The 18,856-nt window shown below is 37.3% G+C and overlaps 1 protein-coding gene across 15 annotated transcripts in view; it reads left to right on the top strand.

Annotated features, from left to right (window-relative positions):
• The first annotated feature begins 8,255 nt into the window (after positions 1–8,255).
• The window catches only part of PDLIM5 (PDZ and LIM domain 5), a 187,662-nt gene continuing 177,061 nt past the window's right edge, over positions 8,256–18,856 (top strand). For 8 of the 15 annotated variants that reach the window (XM_081048745.1, XM_081048735.1, XM_081048742.1 and 5 more), the window contains exons 1-2: positions 8,278–8,367; positions 11,822–11,959. In XM_081048745.1, the coding sequence (XP_080904871.1) occupies positions 11,864–11,959 (96 nt within the window). In that variant the 5' untranslated portion in view covers positions 8,278–8,367; positions 11,822–11,863. Of the gene's footprint in view, positions 8,368–11,821; positions 11,960–18,856 lie in introns of those variants that run through there. The other 7 variants (XM_081048749.1, XM_081048739.1, XM_081048743.1 and 4 more) reach the window with 7 other exon arrangements.

Consider the following 18,856-nt stretch of genomic DNA (forward strand, 5'->3'; position numbering starts at 1 on the left):
TTACTGGGGCAATGCTATCAGGTGTCTGTCCACCAGCTCTGCCTCTTGCTGTGTGTTCTTTCTTTTCCAGGAGGCACTAAATTTGGATCTATGTGTAACAGTTGATACTTTGGCTCAAGTTGTAATGAACCAACTCATTTCTTTTCTAGGAGGGATTGATACTTGCTTGTTCCCGCTGATCATATTGAAATATATGTGAAATAGATAGGATTTTAATTTTTCTAGAGGTGTTTCCACTTCCTTGCTAAAAGAAGTAGAAATTCTCCTTGTACTCCAAGGTCTCTGTTGCCTACTACACCAACAGGCTCTCTTGTTCAAAACTGATATACATTCTGTCTTTGGGCCAGAAACACTTTCATGTTATAGAGGTTAAGTTCTGAAATGATAATACACTGATTAATTATTATACAAAATTTATTATATTTTACATATAAATTTATGTATATAAATTTAATATAAAATTCTAAATATTATAAATTTAATAAATAGTACAAATAATATAATTTGTAAGCAATATAAAATTATATTAAATATAACAACAAGGCTACAAGAATTTGGTTAAGGAATCTGATCAGAAAGATGTAAAGAAAACTAGAGATGCCCTCAGTTGTTTTCCCCTAAGGATTAAATCCTACATAGAGACACTTATCAGCTAATACATTTCCTTGAAAGAGATGTTCAATTGATATTAATTTGGAAAATGTGCCTCATTTACCTCACTGTGGTATGTATTCATTTTACCTATATTTTTCACAGTACTTTTTATCAGATTACTTTAGTTGGTGTGTTGAATGTGTTTGTTTAAAAAATTATCAAAATTTTCTTTTAACATTTAATATAGCTTTGATTGACTACTCTACTAAGATTGATTAAGATATATCTACATTAAGTTCCTTACTAAATTAAAAAATAAAGTTAGATATTTTTAAATAACTAATAGTTTGGTTTTATCTAAATCAAGTTTTTGAATACTTATTTTTCAGATTTTATTTGTATGTTTGACTTTGTACTGATGGAGCAACCATATATAACTTTCTCAAATTTTCTTTTCTAGAAGAAATTCAGAGAGAAAATGAAATAGTCTTATGGCAATTTGAATTTCATTTTTTCAGTCTTTCACATACTGAAAAATGTTTTTAAGAGGCACTTTTCTATAGGAAATGCTATAAATCTTAATAGAAATAATGGTTTCAGCTTAAAATATTTGAGAAAATATTCCTACGATCAGGTTACAAGATTTATCCCTTAGTCTTGAAATGACTTTTATTATGATCACTCTTTATCTTATTGCAGCTTATTCACCTAATACTCCTTGTCAGTTATACAAAAACGTAAAAATCATCAAGGAAGTTTACATCTTGAATTAGAACCACATTGGACTGAATCAGACTTACATGAAAAGAAAATTTCAGAGACACAAACTTCCATAATCCGCTCGGGAAAAGCAGCCACATATTTTAGTTAAGTACATGTATTCTATAGTCAAATTGTTTGGGTTGAAAACCTAAAAGCTCTGTTTTTACTAGCCAGCTGTACAACTGTGAATAAGTTATATTAACTCTCTCCTTTCATTTCTTTATGTGAAAATAATAGTACCTAGTGCCTACAATTGCTGTGAGGATGAAATAAGTCAATACATATAAAGGAGTCAAAAAAATACCTAGCTATTAGTTTTCAATAAGTAATGGTTATTATTCATAATTTAATTTGTTTCAAAGATATTTGTTATGAGTATAAGCCAATGTATATAGCATATATGTATATATAACATTGTCATTGTATTAATATGTAGTATAAATGCTACTCCTAATATTCAGTTTATGATAAAAGTAAAATGTTTTCTTTGAAAAGTATAAAAAGCAAATAGAAGTAGAACAAAATTATACCAAGTTTCAGCACCCAGAAGCAACCATTGAGAGCATTTATATCTAGACTTTTTCCATGAATTTTAAAATGTAAAATTTAATGTCTAATATATTAATATTTAAGTAAAAAATGGATGGATTTTGTTATCTATACATCATGAAACTGCAGTTATTTTGTTAAAACTTTTAAGTTCTGAGAATAAGCAGGCATCAAATTTTGGCTAACGTATAGTTTAAAAATACATTGTCATGTGAAATAATCAGATTAGGAAAATATTTTAAAATTCCATTTTCATATCTCATAGATTTAAAAAAAAGTCTTGCTTATTTTCTTCATCAGTTAACCTTTCACAGCTGGCAGAAAGTGGCTTTGAGGAATTTCCCAGAATTAATTTTATGAAACTAAATGGCAACAGGTAGGTGCATATTACGTACTGGCAGAACTGGATATGATGTGTAAATGGATATTTTCAGTAAAATTAAGTAGAGTTTTGGTTTATGTTATTGATCCATATTCATTCCTTTATGCTATTCCTTATCTTAAAAACAATTCTATGCTTTAATCAAATTTTTGATGAATTGATTCATCATTCTTGGTACTACATCCCTTACAATTTGGCTAGAAATGACGTGCCTTAATGCATTCCACTATGACTATACATGTGGATAACTTCCAATGAAAATATTAGTTTTCTTGCGTTTCCCAGAGTATGTAAAATGATTTTAAATACTTAGTAAAGGTACTGTCTTTTGGGTACAGAGATTTTATTGTAAACAAAGCATGTTAAGATTAGATTTCCCCATGGATCTTTCCAATCCAAAATACCACTTGTTTAAATGGCCTTATTTGTATACTAGTCTCATTAATAATTATGTCTTCATAGCTCGGTCATTGATGGAGAGATACATGGAAAAACATGAAAAATTCTAAACCCAGACAATGTAAAAGAGTACCTAAAAGGGATCGATAGAGATGATATCGGTGGTTGGGGACAAAGCCATAAAGAAATTGGGATTTCAAAACCAATTAATTCAAAATTAATTTTGTACTAATATAAGCTTATGTTACCATGGTGAATTTAGTCCATTTATAAAAATTAAAAAAGAAATTGGTGTTGCTTTAGTCTCATTGTAGATATAACATATTCTCTAAAAATCTGAAATATAGAAAATTATAAAGTAAAAAAATAATGGTTTCATAATCCAATCTCCCAAAAATAATTACTGTTAATACTTCACTATATATATGAGGTCGGACGATTAAGTTCAGGAACTCATCCTAGAAAAAGTGCTACATACTTCATTGCTGAATATCACTACAGTCACCTTTGAAGTACTCCCCTTGGGAAGCTATGCACTGACGCCAGCACCTAGTCCACCCTTCAAAGCCATTTTGGAACTCTTTTTCTGGAATGGCCATCAGAGTTGTCATCGTATTATCCTTGATATCCTGAGTACCATCAAAATGTCTTCCTTTCAACATTTCCTTTATTTTTGGGGAAAGAAAGAAGTCATTGGGGGCCAGATCAGGTGAGTAGAAAGGGTGTTCCAATACAGTTATTTGTTTACTGGCTAAAAACTCCCTCACAGACAGTGCCATGTGAGCTGGCGCATTGTCGCGATGCAAGTGCCATGAACTGTTGGCGAAAAGTCATTTTTTGTCTAACTTTTTCACACAGCCTTTTCAGCAGTTCCAAATAGTAAACTTGGTTAACTGTTTGTCCAGTTGGTACGAATTCATAATGAATAATCTCTCTGATCTCAGAAAAGGTTAGCAACATCATTGCAACAAGTTCACCAACTTAATTGTCAGACCTTGTATACAGACAAGATCTAGATTTAAGAAGTATTTTATTTGTCATTCAAAATTATCACAATTGTTGCTAGCTCTTTCATTGGTTAGAAAATTGACAATGTGGGAAGAAAACATTTATTTCCAGATTCTAAGTGGCGGTGGGTCACACCACAACATTTTAATCTAACAGAATTGCTTATAAAACCCCTAAAATGCCGAACTTAAAAAGTCATCAATTTTAGAAATCCAAAAAGCAAAAATCCAATTTTTTTTTCAAAACATGAATTTGCTTTTTAAATCATTTGTATCAGTAGAGTTTGGAGCATGGTTGATGCTCTGTAAAGAAGTGTGCATAGCATTTAGATGATTTATGCTAAGGAGGTGATGATTCCAAGGGACCATTCTCACAGTGAGCATTCTAGATCTTCTTTCTTTACATTTTCCTTAACTCAGCTACTACAAATGTGCAAAACATTATAATGAGTAGACGGAAAGCCAATAATGTGTCTCTTTTTAGTTTCCTAGCCCACTGCTTCTCAACTCTTTTTACATGAAGGCAAACTTGGAAACTGAGGACAATGCACAAGGCTTCTTCCCACACTGCACTGCCTCCTAGGCTGAAGACGTTGATTTCTTGGCCAACAGATTAGGAAGTTGTTCCCAGGCCCTCTTCTCACTTTCTTCAAATAACATTTTTCTTCATACGCTAAACTTTTTCAATTACTGACCTACACGTTTTGTTTCTATCTTATCTCTAAATGTACAGTCTCTATCCTTTGACCCACTCACCAGACTCCTCAAAGAAATGACTTTATCTGAATAAAACATCAGACTGTCAAAACGTGGATCTTGTCATGAGGAGTATTTCTCCATTTCGGAAATCTCAAAGTTGGAGCTTTCCAGTACTTTTACCAATGCCTTTACTGTCTACCCCTTTTCTTCATACCCCTCACTTACCAGTTGGGGTTTTTTACTTATTAGAAACTGCCATGTAATGCACAGTCCTTCAAAACCTGCTCCTTTGTGTTCAGTATCAGTTATTAATAGCACCCCTCAATCCCAGACTTGAAACTTTCAAGTTAGGTTTAAAAAGTTTAAACTTTTTCACTTCTTCAATCACACATTTGCTCAGTTACCTAGGCTTCACGGATTTGCTCTTGGAAGCTTTCTCACCCATTTATTCCTTTTCACTCTGCCTGCTTTAGTTGTGGTTTTGTCCCAGAATTCCGTGTAAACTTAAGAATGACACCATGCCTTCAGTCTCTTTCTCCCTAGATTGCCAAGTGTTTCTCTAGGTATTACGATAGTTAATACCTTCTCTCCATTCTAGATTTTAAATATTAAATAATCACACCTATGACTGGTTTATTATCAGGATTTAAAAGATAAATTGAGTTAGAGTAAGGTAGGAACTTTTAAGAACTGGCACTTTATAGTTTATTGGGTGCAACTGTAAAAACTCGACACAGCCATGCCCTCTTGTAATTAAAAGTTTCTGTTATTTTTGAAGTACTGTAGGAGGATTCTGAGTCATGCATTGGATAATAAAATGTTAGAGCAAACATTTATACACTTAGGTAAGTACTGTTTTTAGATGGAATATTCTTACAAAACGTTCCTGCTAAATCAGTGAATCTTTTGATCTACTTTTTTCCCCCTACTTCAGCTCTTTGTGCACTGGTTATGATAAAGTAAAGCTTTTAATATGGTTTTCTTTGTGGCGAGTGCCTCATTGCTCAGCCTGTAGAAGAGGCTGAGGACACTGATGTGATTTCCCAATGGATTAGCTATCTTCCTGCTAATCTGTAGTCACAGTATGTCCTTCGAAACATGGCCAACCACTTTATAAATGTTGGTCACAAGGGAGCAAGAGGAGAGGAGTCAGAATGGCTCAGTGGCAATTCATTCTAAAACAAGTTAAGGCACATGTCCTACCAGAAATGGTTTAGGAGTTTCGTCCTATCTCATAGGCAAGTAACTCAGCATTTATTGAATTTCCATAATTTGCTGCAGATTGTACCTCTGTGGCCTACATAAGTGTTAGTTGCTATAGCTTTCCATCTTCTTTCTCTGGTGTTTAAAGCTGAATGGCTTATTGAATTTACTGAAAGGCAGTGGTGTTGAGATGAAAAGGACATGGTTTTTGGAGACAGACCCTCTGCTCTATTTCTGTCACTAATTAGTTGTGTGCCCTTGGTGAAATTTCTTAATCTCCAAGTTTCTCTTTCTTCCTTTGAAAAAATACCTTCCTTATATCATTGTAAGAATTAAATAAGATAATATACGTAAATCACCAAGTACGTAGTACCTGCATAATGAATATACACACACACACATACTTCATATATATATTCATATATTATTCATATATATACTTTATATATACATATACATCATATATACTTTCATATATATACTTTATATATATTCATATACATATGTGTATATATATATATATATATATAATTTCTATTCCTCATGATAACCTCAAAAGGTTATTTATAATTATCATTTCCTTTAAGATGAGAGAACTGAGAGATAAGTTGCTGCTGAGATGCATGGTTTTCACCTAAGCATGAAACACAGTAAATTGGGGATATAGGGGTATTTCTAACAAAGTGGTTTTTAAGTATTGTAGTTTAATAATTACCTGGGGGGGTATAGTGGGGGGAGGAAGTGTTTATTAAAAAGACAGATTCCTGGGATCTATCTGCAAGGATCCTGGGTCTGGGTTGGACCCAGGAAAATGCAATATTTACAAGCCGCCCATGTCATTTTGATGCAGTTGGTTCTTTGGAGGACGCTCGGGTGAATATCAGTCAATGCATCACACCTTAATTTGGTTCATTTACTCTATACCTCAGGCTTTAAACTGTGGTAGGAGAAGGAGGTGAACTCAGAGGCAGGCTAGCATCTGCGGGCTAAAATTGAATTTGCATAAGTAAGCAACACTCCTTTCACTCTCAACTCTTCTTCATTACCTCAAGACACTTGCGTCTGGTGATACCTTCATATGCCACCTGTAGTTATTGATGTCTTTAGTCAACCTTTGTTGATACAGGCTCAAATGAACTGTATCAGCAGCAAATTTGTCGTATTGTAAGGACTATCACACTGTCCAGCACATGGTAGGTATTTGTAAATGGCAGCTGTTGTTATTATTTTTTTAATTTTGGGGTGAGATGTCAAACATGATAACATATTAAAACACTTTGTAAATCAGCTCTCACATTAGGAAATCCTTCCCTCCAACATAAACTTTTGAAGAATGTGATGAAAGATGTGGACCAGCGCTATTCAATAAAAATATAATACTAGTCACATAGGTAATTTTAAATTTATTACTCTCCACATAAAAAAGGCAAAATTAATCTTAATAATGTATTTGACTAAATATAAAGACTATCACTTCAACATGAGGTCGATATAAAATTATTAATGAGGTATTTTATATTTTTTACATTGTGTTTGAAATCCATTGTTTCACTTCTATCATATCTCAATTTAGCAGTAAATTTTCAATGGTAAAGTGAAATCTATTCCTACCTAAACAATAAAGTTGTGTTTAATGGAAATAGGTTACCCTGCTTCAGTTCTTAAATTCAAATTTAAATTAAACTTAGTCACGTAAGTCACGTAGTTAAACTTAACGTGAAACAACAACAACAACAAATTAATGGTTCAGTCCCAGGAGCCAAATTTCAAAAGTTCAATAGCCACACGTGGTTACCCTTTTCGACACAGCAGTTTTGGAGCCTCTCTAGAATTTTGTACTTCTAAGGGATTCACGGACCCCATGAAGTTGATTCTTGCTTTCCATGTCCCTTGGTTAAAAATTGTCCTTTTCACATTTTATACATAAGCCAACTCAGTTTAAAGAAGTCAAGTTACTTTCCCTATGTTCTCTTAACATTAGTCAAGTTTATTTATGAATACATTTCTTGGGCAACTTTATTGAAACTGGACTATTGAAGTGGACTATTATTGATTTGGACGTAGAAAAATAAGCTTAGGATATAGTGGTTGAAGCACTTGGGGCAGCTGTTCTTTATCACTGTCTTCTGATGTGATTGATCACAGGATTTAACTTCTAGATATTAAAGTTACTAATTTTCACCTTCCTGACAAGCAAATTTCAGGGTTTGCATTTCTTAGGACCTATAAATCTCTCTCAAGAACACAGGCAATAGCTACTGAACTTGCATAGAGAGGGATTTATCGAAAGCTCCCTTCTATTTTTAGCCAGAGCAACTGCTTTCCAATCCAAAATTTCTGGAGAGAGAAAGGCATCCACCGCAAGAGACGCGCGGAGCAGACCTTTGCCCGGTAACTGCTCGAAAACCCCGAAGACTACTCCCACCGAAACTCCGTAGCGCAAGCGTTTTTCCGTGGCGTGTTCCGCCCGCCCCCGCGTGCCCGAGCGCTGGGCAACTCCACAGCGTCCTCGGCCGGCGCCGCGCCGCCTGGCCCGGCCCAGGGGTGTGGCCGGGAGCGGAGAGGGCGTGCCCGGGCTCGGGGGCGGGGCCGGGGGAGGGCGTGCCCGGGCTCGGGGGCGGGGCCGGGGGGAGGGCGTGCCCGGGCTCGGGGGCGGGGCCGGGGGGGGAGCTAGGAGGCGGAAGTTCCCGCGGGCTGGGAGGTCGGCGGCCGCGCCGCGAATCACTTGTCAGCGCTCGTGTGAGGCGGACGCAGCGCGGTGCCGGACCCGAGGTGAGTGGCCTCCCGCTGGGGATGCGCGTCTCTGGTCCGCATCGCGGAGGATGGAGGGGAGCGGTTGCCGTCCGCCGAGCGCGAGGGGATCCCAGCTGCGGAGGAGGAGGGGGCGCGCCTAGTGCGGGGGGGGCTTCTCAGGTGCTTTCTGGACGCGGAGCGGCGGAGGCGGGAGAGCGGCGTGGGAAGAGGAGCGCCCGGGAAAGGGCGGAGTGGGAGTGGACCCGGGGCACTGGAAGATCCCGGAGCCCGGGCCGGCCGGGACGAGCGAGGCGGAGGCAGGGACCCGGGAGCGGGGCGCCGGGGGTGGCGCAGGCGGGCGCTGAAGGGCCCCCGGGCGCCCTGCACCGACCCACCGGCCGGCTCCGGGCGTCGCCGGGCACCCACCTTGGCGTCCGGGTCCATCCAGCTCTTGCGGGAATCTCTCGGAGGTGTGGGGGGGAAACGGGACACACACAGGAATGGCGGGTTAGTTTTTGCTTTCACGCTACTGGGAAGCATTTATTGCCACCCAAATATCTAGGATTGTGTAACCTGGTTGGGGAACACTTCCGTGCGTCCGGAAATAAAGCTTGGTTTAAAAAAAACAAATCTGTCCTGAGCGCCAGATGTATTAATGACCTGGGTGCTTGTTGGGGCGTTTATAAGACTGCGCCCTCAGTGCGTTTGACAATAAGTGGAAAAAGGAAGGGCGTGTGGCCAAGGGCAGAACTTGGACCGAAAATTCGTGGCTGCGGTGGGCAGGGCAGGTCTAGGGTGTGATGGCCAGATCCTATCCCAAGTCCGCCTTCCTGACCGTGAGGACGTCGGAACCCGCCTGCCGCGGAAACAGCCGGCTCGGGAGCCTTATTTGGCCAACAGGGCTTAGGCGTGAACATCTGCTGGAAAACTGTCTCATCGGCTCTCAGTCGTATCATCCTGTGCCTGTGGCCTTAGTTCTTCAGCTCTACCTCCACTGTTTCTCATTCCGGGGGAAAAAGAGCATCGCAAGATACTGCTCTTTTAATTTCAGACCGTTTCTGTTACCCTGAGCATTTATTTCATCAAGGGTTCTCCTTTCCCCGTTCTCACCCACCAGAGAAGCTGGGGTGGGAGTGTGGGAACTAACCAAGCTTCCTTCCCAAGTTAAAGCAAAGATATTGTTTGAACTTTCCCTAAGAGAACATCCAGAACGGTACAGAAGCTCCAACGTTTTCTACGTGTTTGAAAGCAGAGTAGGCTTCTCTGTTTCTTGCCTGCTTGTTATTTTAGGCAGAGTTTGGTCACTAGTAGTCAAATGGAGGAGACCAGGAAAAGGCCAATCATACTACCATTGCTCAGGGATCAGAATATTGAAAGCAAATGAAATTAGCAGAGGGAGAATACTAGAAATGAAATGGCATTGACTAGAAATGAAATGACATAGTGGTTGTGTAGTGGGGCTTGCCAGTGCTAGAAATTTTCATAGCAAATGGGAGAAGTCAGGAAGGGAACTTCCGAGTAAAGGGCAAGTTGCACGTATACTCCTTGATACATAAATGCATTTTCTTGTAGGGAACAGTGGGGCCAGAAGTTGAGCCTAACTTCCACATACTTCTCTTGACAAAAGTTAAAGATTAAAAAGGGGGGAAGGGGCAGGCTGCGTGTGGCATATCTGTTGGCTTTATACACTTCTGATTTGTCTGGTATGCCAATCTGAAAAGTCTTTCTCTACTAGTTCTATGAAACTCTTTTATTATGGCAGGAAGACAAATTATATAGGGACCCTTATTACTTCCTTACTGTTTGTTTTTCACGTTATCTGTTAGGTTGGTGCAAAAGTAATTTTGAGATTTTTGCAATTTTTAACCTTTTAAACCGCAGTTACTTTTGCACCAGCCTAATAACAGTTTGACTTCTGCCTTGGCCTTGGGTCTTGCCTAGTGCCCTGTGCCTATTACGTCAGTACTGCAGTAATGTGTTAATTGCTTAGTACTTGAGTATAGTATTTGAGTACTACCATGCCAGAGGGAAAGCTCATTTAGTTTCTAGGTAGATGCCATGAAGATATTCACTGATTTAATTTTTATTTAAGAACTAGACTTAGTTGAAAGTTTTGCCTCATTTTCCTCTTATGAAAAGATGGAATCTGTTTGCTTTTAATATACCCAGTGGTTCGGATGTCTACATCTGCCACTTTCAATTTTGATGTGATGGGATAGAAATTTTGCATGGCTTAAAAAAATGGAAAAATATTGTAAGACAGGTAATATAAGGTGATAATTTGGTCGAACAGCATAGATTTTCCAAGGAAGTGTGTCTTAAGCAGCTTTTCTTAAAAAAAAAAAAGTTTTAAAATTTTTAAATTATACATGTATTTAAAATATTTTTAAAGACAGAAATCTCGTTTATAGTATTACATTTTAGAAAATCTCCATTCTTCCCATTCTCCCCACCGACATATAACCACCATACCAACCAGTACCAAACTCCATGTCATACTTTTTTCTTTAGATTTTTTATGTAAAAGTACTACTATGAGAGTCATGATGAGTCCACTTACAGCAAAACATACAAGAAAGCGAGCACTGAAGTGCTGGTTCTTTTCTAAAGCTCCAGTTCCCTTTTATGCATTTAAGATTAGCTATTAGGTTGGTGCAAAAGTAATTGCGGTTTGAAAGGTTAAAAATAATGCAAGAACCGCAATTACTTTTGCACCAACCTAATATATACTATCTCAGTCAGTTTTAATGTGTGGTCAGTGTTCACACTCTCCTTTGCCTGATAAAGTGTGTGTATGAATAGAAAACAGGTTCTGACCGAAGTATCACTGTGCTGGGGTATTACCTGTTATTGCCTGTCTGAAGAAAAAGTAAATATTTAAGTGTGGAAAATATCACCTCCCTATAAAAGGATATACAAGTTATAGTTTATGATTGAAGAGAATTTTGTGCATTAAAAACAACTCATTTTAAAGAATTTAGTATTTGGAAAGCAGAAATGAGGATGTATGAATTTGCAGCCCTTTTCATATGTTAGTGTAATTTAGAATGTAAAGAAGTAAAATTGAAGGATCTTGTTAACTGCAGGCAAACGAATGCATGAGGTAACAGGAGAAAATCATTTTGAATGAAACCTGAAATAAAATCTTGTTCTTCAGTGTATAACAAAGTGTAAAGTACTTTGAGTTAAAGTTTGTATGCAAGAAGCCACAAATTGTAGCATGTGGTAAAACTGATCAAGTGTCTAGGAATATATTTTGATGTGGAATTTGTAGACTATGGAAATTGGAGTGAGTTTAGAAATTGTATATTAGCTCATAGATACCTTTTCTTAGACTGAAATGAGAACTTAATGTAGACCTATCCTCTATATCCTCTCATGCCCCCAAAACAAAACACTGAACATAATTTAGTTGGATTTATATTAAATACATTTAAATATGTAATAGGGCTTCAAATAAACATTTTTTTAACCATCTGATTTTCTTTCATAGTTTCTTTCACGTTCTGGGATTGGACTTGGAGTCATTAGAACCATGAGCAACTACAGTGTATCGTTGGTTGGCCCAGCTCCTTGGGGTTTCCGGCTGCAAGGTGGCAAGGATTTCAACATGCCTCTGACAATCTCTAGTGTAAGCATACTTTACAGATTTTATTACAGATATTCATTCAATGCTTAGTCCTGGGAACTTAAGGACTGATTCTCTGGATGACCTGTTCTACTTACTACAATTGCTTATGGGATTTGATCTCAGCAAACTTAGTTACCTGCAATAAAGGATGTGGAGGGAGAGAATTTAGCAAGGATAATTAATTTCAATTACGTTTATTTTCATTTTTCCTTCATCTCATTCAAAATAAAACAGAAAGTGTTTAGGGGCAGCCGGTTAGCTCAGTTGGTTAGAGCGTGGTGCTAATAACAGCAAGATCGCCAGTTGGATCCCCACGTGGGCCACCTTGAGCTGCGCCCTCCTTAAAATAACAACAACAACAAAGAAAGTATTTAATTAGGGGCAGACTCCAGATCTTTGAACTGTCATTAATTTGAGGAATTCTCTGGGACTTAGTTTCTTCATATGTAATATTAGAAAGTCCCACTATGGGATTGTCATGGTCCCTTTCAGCTCCAAACGTGTTTATTAAAGTGTTGATCAGTATTAATAAAATGACAGTTTTTGGTGTTATTTTCTCAGCTAACTTTCTGGTGAACGTGGTAGCCAACAGTACAATGGCCAAAAGCTACTTACCTTTGAAGAGGAAGTGAAAGGCTTAGATCTCCAACTAGATAGTCTATGAATAATTGAGATTTGGCTGTTCACCTCATTATGGATTTAGTATGAATGGATTCTGTGTATATATTTTAAGGCTATGTCTTCATGGTGATGATGAGGGGAGTAATTAAAGCTTTCAATTAATGGGCTTCACTGTGTGTCAGGCACTGTTTCACTTTCATCACCAATAGATAAGTAACTGTTGCTATTAATTACTTGTATAACTTTCCAGAGGGTTTTTTTTTTCCTCTTCAAATAACCATGAGCATCTACTCCCCTTTTACTTGTATGGTAGCATATTATACACACTGTTCCATACCTTGCTCTCTCTTTTCTCAACAATTTGACATGGAGAACTTTCCCTATTTAATACATAAAGAGTTTTTTGTTTGGTTAAAAAACAACTGTGTGGAATTCTCTTGTAGGGAAGTAGCATTTAACCAGTTCTCTGTTGGAAAACATATTGTTTCCAATATGGCTATTACAAACAGTGCTGCAGTGTATACCATATATACATTATATATGTATATATATCTATATATATAAATAAAACACACACACACACACACACACACACACACGATCTGACAATTAAGTTCACGAACTCATCCTAGAAAAAGTTCTGTAGTCCTCATTGCTGAATATCGCTATGGTCACCTTTGATGTACTCCCCTTGGGAAGCTATGCACTGATGCCAACACCTAGTCCACCCTTCAAAGCAATTTTGGAACTCTTTTTTTGGGATGGCCATCAGAGTTATTGTTGTATTACTTCCTGAATGTCATCAAAATGTCTGCCTTTCAATATGTCCTTTATCTTTGAGTAAAGAAAAAAGTCACTGGGGGCCAGATAGGCAAGTAGGGAGGGTGTTCCAATACAGTTATTTGCTCACTGGCTAAAAACTCCCTCACAGACAGTGCCCTGTGAGCTGGTGCATTGTCATGATGCAAGAGCCATGAATTGTTGGTGAAAAGTTCAGGTTGTCTTAACTTTATCACGCAGCCTTTAAAACACTTCCCAGTAGTCAACTTGGTTAACTGTCCAGTTGGTACAAATTCATAATGAATACTTCCTCTGATAAGCAAAAAAAGGTTAGCAACATCGTTGAATCAAGTTTGCGAACTTAATTGTCAGATCGTGTGTGTATGTATAATTTTGATAGGTTGTGCCAATTCACACTTTTGTGCCATGCATTAAAAGACCTATTCCCGCTCACCCCCCCACAACCTTACCAGGAAATTTTGGGATTTTTGCCAATTGCTTTGCATGCATCATCTCACTTAATTCTACTACCAATCTGTGAAATAATGGTGTTATTCCCATTGTACAGAGCTCATAGTTGGTGTGCAAGAACTGGCTTTCGCGTAGTTGTGTTATGCTGCCTCCCTAATAAACTTTATCTAACATTTAAGTAGATTGTTTCTATAATCAGATATTTAGCAGACTGTTGTTTAATTATGTATGTATATATGTATAAATATGTATATATACACCAATTCTTACAGTGTATATCCAACTTGACTTCTAAAGATTAAACATAAGTTTGTAACACTCTCTGTTAAAATACTGCAAATCCCAGCTTACTAATGATGTTTTCTTGGCTGTGGATTTTAAAGTAGTTACCAATTCCTGTTTCTTGGCTGGGATTTTCAAATAGCTATAATTAATCACTAATACCTGTCTTGATTTCAGTTTTTTAGATTTTATGAGGAAATACATAATATGTAATCCAGCTTGCAAGTTTTAAGACTTTTTGTGGTTGGATGACATTTTAAATGTAAAGCACCCATGTGAAAACTTGTCTTGTGATTTATTCCTATTTGAGCAAGGCAGCACTTTGTTTTTTTTCTCCTATTGAAGATTGATTATGAAGAAAGGAACAATATTTGATTATCTGTTTTTATATTCTGTTAACATTTTATATAAAGCATGACTTATCTTACTTTGTAATAATGGACTAAAAAACTTATTCAATTAAAATACTTCCATTTTTGCTGGAAAAAAGTCCAGAAATAAATTGATGCCTAAATGAAACAAACTTAATCATCTTGTTTGGTCATAGAAATGCAAATAGTATGTAAATATGTGGTACCAGGACTTTTGCAAAGTTTTCTGTGCTTCAGTTCCCTGGCAGCCTGTTTGAGGCCTCGCTCCATGTTGTGATGCTGATAAAACAGAACACTGTGTACATACATCCATGCCCTCCCCTGGCACAGAAGAAATGCTTTCCTTGTGTAGACAGAGTGCTAATTAAAGGATTTTGAACATACTGATTAAAAGAAACTACCCGTAACAAAGCTGCTGAGTTATTTCTGTTCTCTTACAAAAGTCTCTGCCATCTCTTGTGACCTTCTTGGGCCTTGTGCAGTGGGGCGTGCAATTCATTCTGGACTCCAGAGGATGGGGGGGGAGGGTAGAGAGGGAGGGGCATGTTGGCTCAACTGAGCTGCTAGGCTGTTGGCCTTTCGTTGTAGTTATTTTTAACCCCTTGTGTGGTTCAAACATGCCTAGTAACATTGCCTAATAAAGATGTGTGCCTAGTAACTAATTTATATTGCTGTGGTAAGATTATTAATGTAATACTTAATTGGTTTTCTGGCTATATTTATTCTGCCTTAATTATGTAAAATTATTGGGATATATTTCAGAGGTCACCAGATTAATGAATAGCATCAAGAAGCAATTAAAACCTGAAAGCATGCCTTATAACATGTAATTTAGTGATTCTCTTATTTTAATAGTGTGTGTGAAATTCTTAGCAAGGCCTGGCACATAGTATTCTCTCAGTTGTTTTACAATAATATTATTATCAAATTAAAAAACATGTTTAGAGGCTTGAGATACCAAATCTTCCATAATTGTAGGGGACATAGCAGTTACACACATACATATTTTACTTACAGTCTTTTGCAATTGAAAAGAAATCACAAGTTTGTGCTTAGCTAGGAAGCTGCATCTTTATATTCAGAGTTCAAAAGTATACAATTTTTCCTCTGGTCAGGTATTATGTTGAACTCAAAAGGGTTATTTATGTTCCCTTATAACATTGGAACTCTATGATATCAAATGTATTTGAGATAAATAAGCTGTTGGCTGGGACTTGAACATCCTGTTTTCTTGATATTTTATTGTTGCCATCATATGAATATGCTGAATATGACTTGTATTTTAAAGCATACGGACTACAAAATTTTAACATTTCACTCAAATTTGTTCATCACCTTTGTTGTATGAATTTTGCATTCTTTTTTGATAGTTTTATTTCTAATGTAAGATTAGTAATTCCTGCAAACTTGAAATGATTGTCGGATTGCTCTAACTGCATGATCACGTGTCATTGTCTTCTGTTTCCTATTCTTAAAATGGAGTGTTGGCTACAGAAGTTTGCAGGCTCTTTTTATCTTTGAAGGATGTATTTATGGAATTGCCTTGAAGCCATGGAATGTGGGGATGGGTTTCTTAGTAGCTGTGTGGGTTTGTTGGTCTTTGCCAGTATATTTTATAAGAAACAGGAGACTTGTTTCACAATTCAAGGCCGTATTTTCGCAAGTTGATGTTTCTCATGATAGAATTACAGGAAGGATAATATATTTGTGGATAACATCTTTTAAATACAGTGTCCTAAAGTTGAAGTACTCTGCTGTGTTATTTTCTGATGTGTGATGTTAAAAGTTTTTTAAGGTTTTTCCTTAAATGCCAATAGTTGAATTTCCTGAAGTTGATGCCCCATTTTTCAATAAACACATCTATAATGTTTCTTCAGCAGATAAGGAAATCAGACATTTTAATAACCAGATAATAACTTTGATTCTCAAGAGTTAGGAGAGGATCAGTTGTTACCAACTTAGACAAGATTTTATTTTTTTTATTTTTATTTATTTTATTTTTAATTTTTTATTGGGGAACAGTGTGTTTCTCCAGGGCCCATCAGCTCCAAGTCGTTGTCCTTCAATCTAATTGTGGAGGGTGCAGCTCAGCTCCAAGACCAGTCACCGGTTTCAATCTTTAGTTGCAGGGGGCGCAGCCCACCATTTGCATGCGGGTATTGAACCGGCAACCCCATTGTCCAGAGCTCGTACTCTAACCAACTGAGCCATCTGGCCACCCCACCAGCAGTTCAGCAGCAGCTCGTTGTCTTCAATCTAGTTGTGGAGGGCACAGTGCACTGGCCCATGTGGGAATTGAACCAGTAACCCTGTTCAGAGCTCACACACTAACCAACTGAGCCATTTGGTGGTCCCTTAGATAAGATTTTAGTTGGATTTGAAAAGCAGAAGATATTTACTATTTCCTGGAGTATGGAGCCGTTTGGGAGTATGACAGAACAGAGAAAGATAGAGCTGTGAAACACTTTGCTGTGAATTCATTTATTCAGCAGTTAAAAGAATACTTCCTAGAAGCCATTGAAGAAGATAACAGAGTATTGGGAGTAAAAAGCTTGCGGAGAAAAGCGATAAATACAGTACTAGACAGTGTCATGAGACCTGTCTATTACAAGACAGTGTTTGATGAAATGGCAAAGATATAGATAAGTGTTTCTCAGTTTCATTGGGCATAGATCTTCTGTATTCACGGGGGTCAGCTTCCGACAGGAGACATTAATTGAAGTGATTTTTGAAGAATGAAATTTGAACACCTCAAAGTCAACATTTCTCTGTGTTGGTTTTTGGTGCCAAGTGAAGATGAAGACTTTTCTTGCCATTGCTTGACTCTGAGTGAAGCCATGAATATAGTTGAATCATTCTCCAGGTGGGCCAGCTGCAGAGTTTCCCTCCTGCAGGAGGATAGAAAGAGACTTTCTGTCGTCTTCAGCCGAAATGGGAGAACCATCCTACCTTCAGTAAATGGGCCCATTGTTAATTTTAAGCTGTTGAATATTTTTCTTTTACATTCCCTCCCAACTACCATGTCATTATGCCAAGATGGAATGTTAATAATATAGTTTGTATAACTACATAATATATATTTCACATGTATGCTCACCCTCTGCATTTAAAATACTAATTCCCTTTTGTGTGGGGGCTTAGAGACCTGTCTTCTGTCTTTTCCCATGTGGCAATTTTCTATCATTGTGGTCACATGGGTCAAGAAAGTCCAGGTAATTCTGAAGATGTTTTTCTGGTCTGTTATTTGTAAAGAAATGAAAATCTTATCAGTGTGTGGTTGTAAATTAATAGTTTTAGAAAAAAGGCCTTGCATTTTTAAATTTTAATGAATGTTGATCATTTTGGAAAGTTATTGGTTAAAATCAGAGGAATTTTACTGCTTTGCAGGTCTTTGGTATCTGATAAAGGAAACAATATTGTAGAGATTGGGTAACGTAAGACTAGCACTTTAGATCTCAGTAAAGGAGATTTTCATAAAACCTCTTCACCTCCTCCTGAGTTAAGTCTAGTATTTACTTACTAAAACTATATACTGAAGCCTATAGACTTACTGTCACTTATTTTTGAGAACTTGCAAGGCAGAGAGCTCTTCTTTATGATAGTTGTTGGTCAGGCTGCAGTGTGAACGTACAGTTAACCAGGTGTCTTTGTCCGAAACATCCTGTACTCAGGTTCCCAGTGGCTTTAGGACCAGTAATGGCCTTTCTCCCAGTTACAACAGCATGGAGGTAGAATCTGATAGGACTTAATCTAGAAGCAAACATAGCTCTGGACAAGAAAGGGTTGTTTCTTTGGCATCTCATAAGGGACAATTATGTTTCAGCTTTAGCAGGTGAGACTGTAGGCCTTTACTTACAATTTTAAGGTGTAGAAATAATGAGTATATGATATAAAACTTGGCCAGATGGTACCCTAGCATATGAAATGTTAACATATGTATGCATTTGCAAATAAATGACATAATAATGGAAATGCAAAGCGAAAACACTAGTTTAGGCAACTAATGAACAGTGATCTTGGTGACCCTTAATTTAGGTATGCTAGATGCAGAGCCATTGTATCATGTAAATTGGGGAACATAAGGTTGGTGTTTTTAAATTACAGAGTGGAAAAGTCACTTTTCTAGCGCAGGTACTCTGTTTTTACTAAGGTTTTTATGGGGGGTAATAAAATGTGAATGGATAGAACAGATAATTAAATGAGTGTTTAAAGTTAGTTTTGGAAGAATTTTTTGTAATAATGTTAAAACTGAATCTCTCAAATCTATGGTCACTTTCTCCCTCTTCCTTCACCTTATTTTTTGTGTTTCTGTTGCATAAGTGGAGTTATTTACCCTTCTGTAAATATTCAGATTTCTCTTACTGCTGATGTT

The sequence above is a fragment of the Rhinolophus hipposideros genome (assembly GCF_964194185.1).
Source record: "Rhinolophus hipposideros genome assembly, chromosome: 1".
Lineage (NCBI taxonomy): Eukaryota > Metazoa > Chordata > Mammalia > Chiroptera > Rhinolophidae > Rhinolophus > Rhinolophus hipposideros.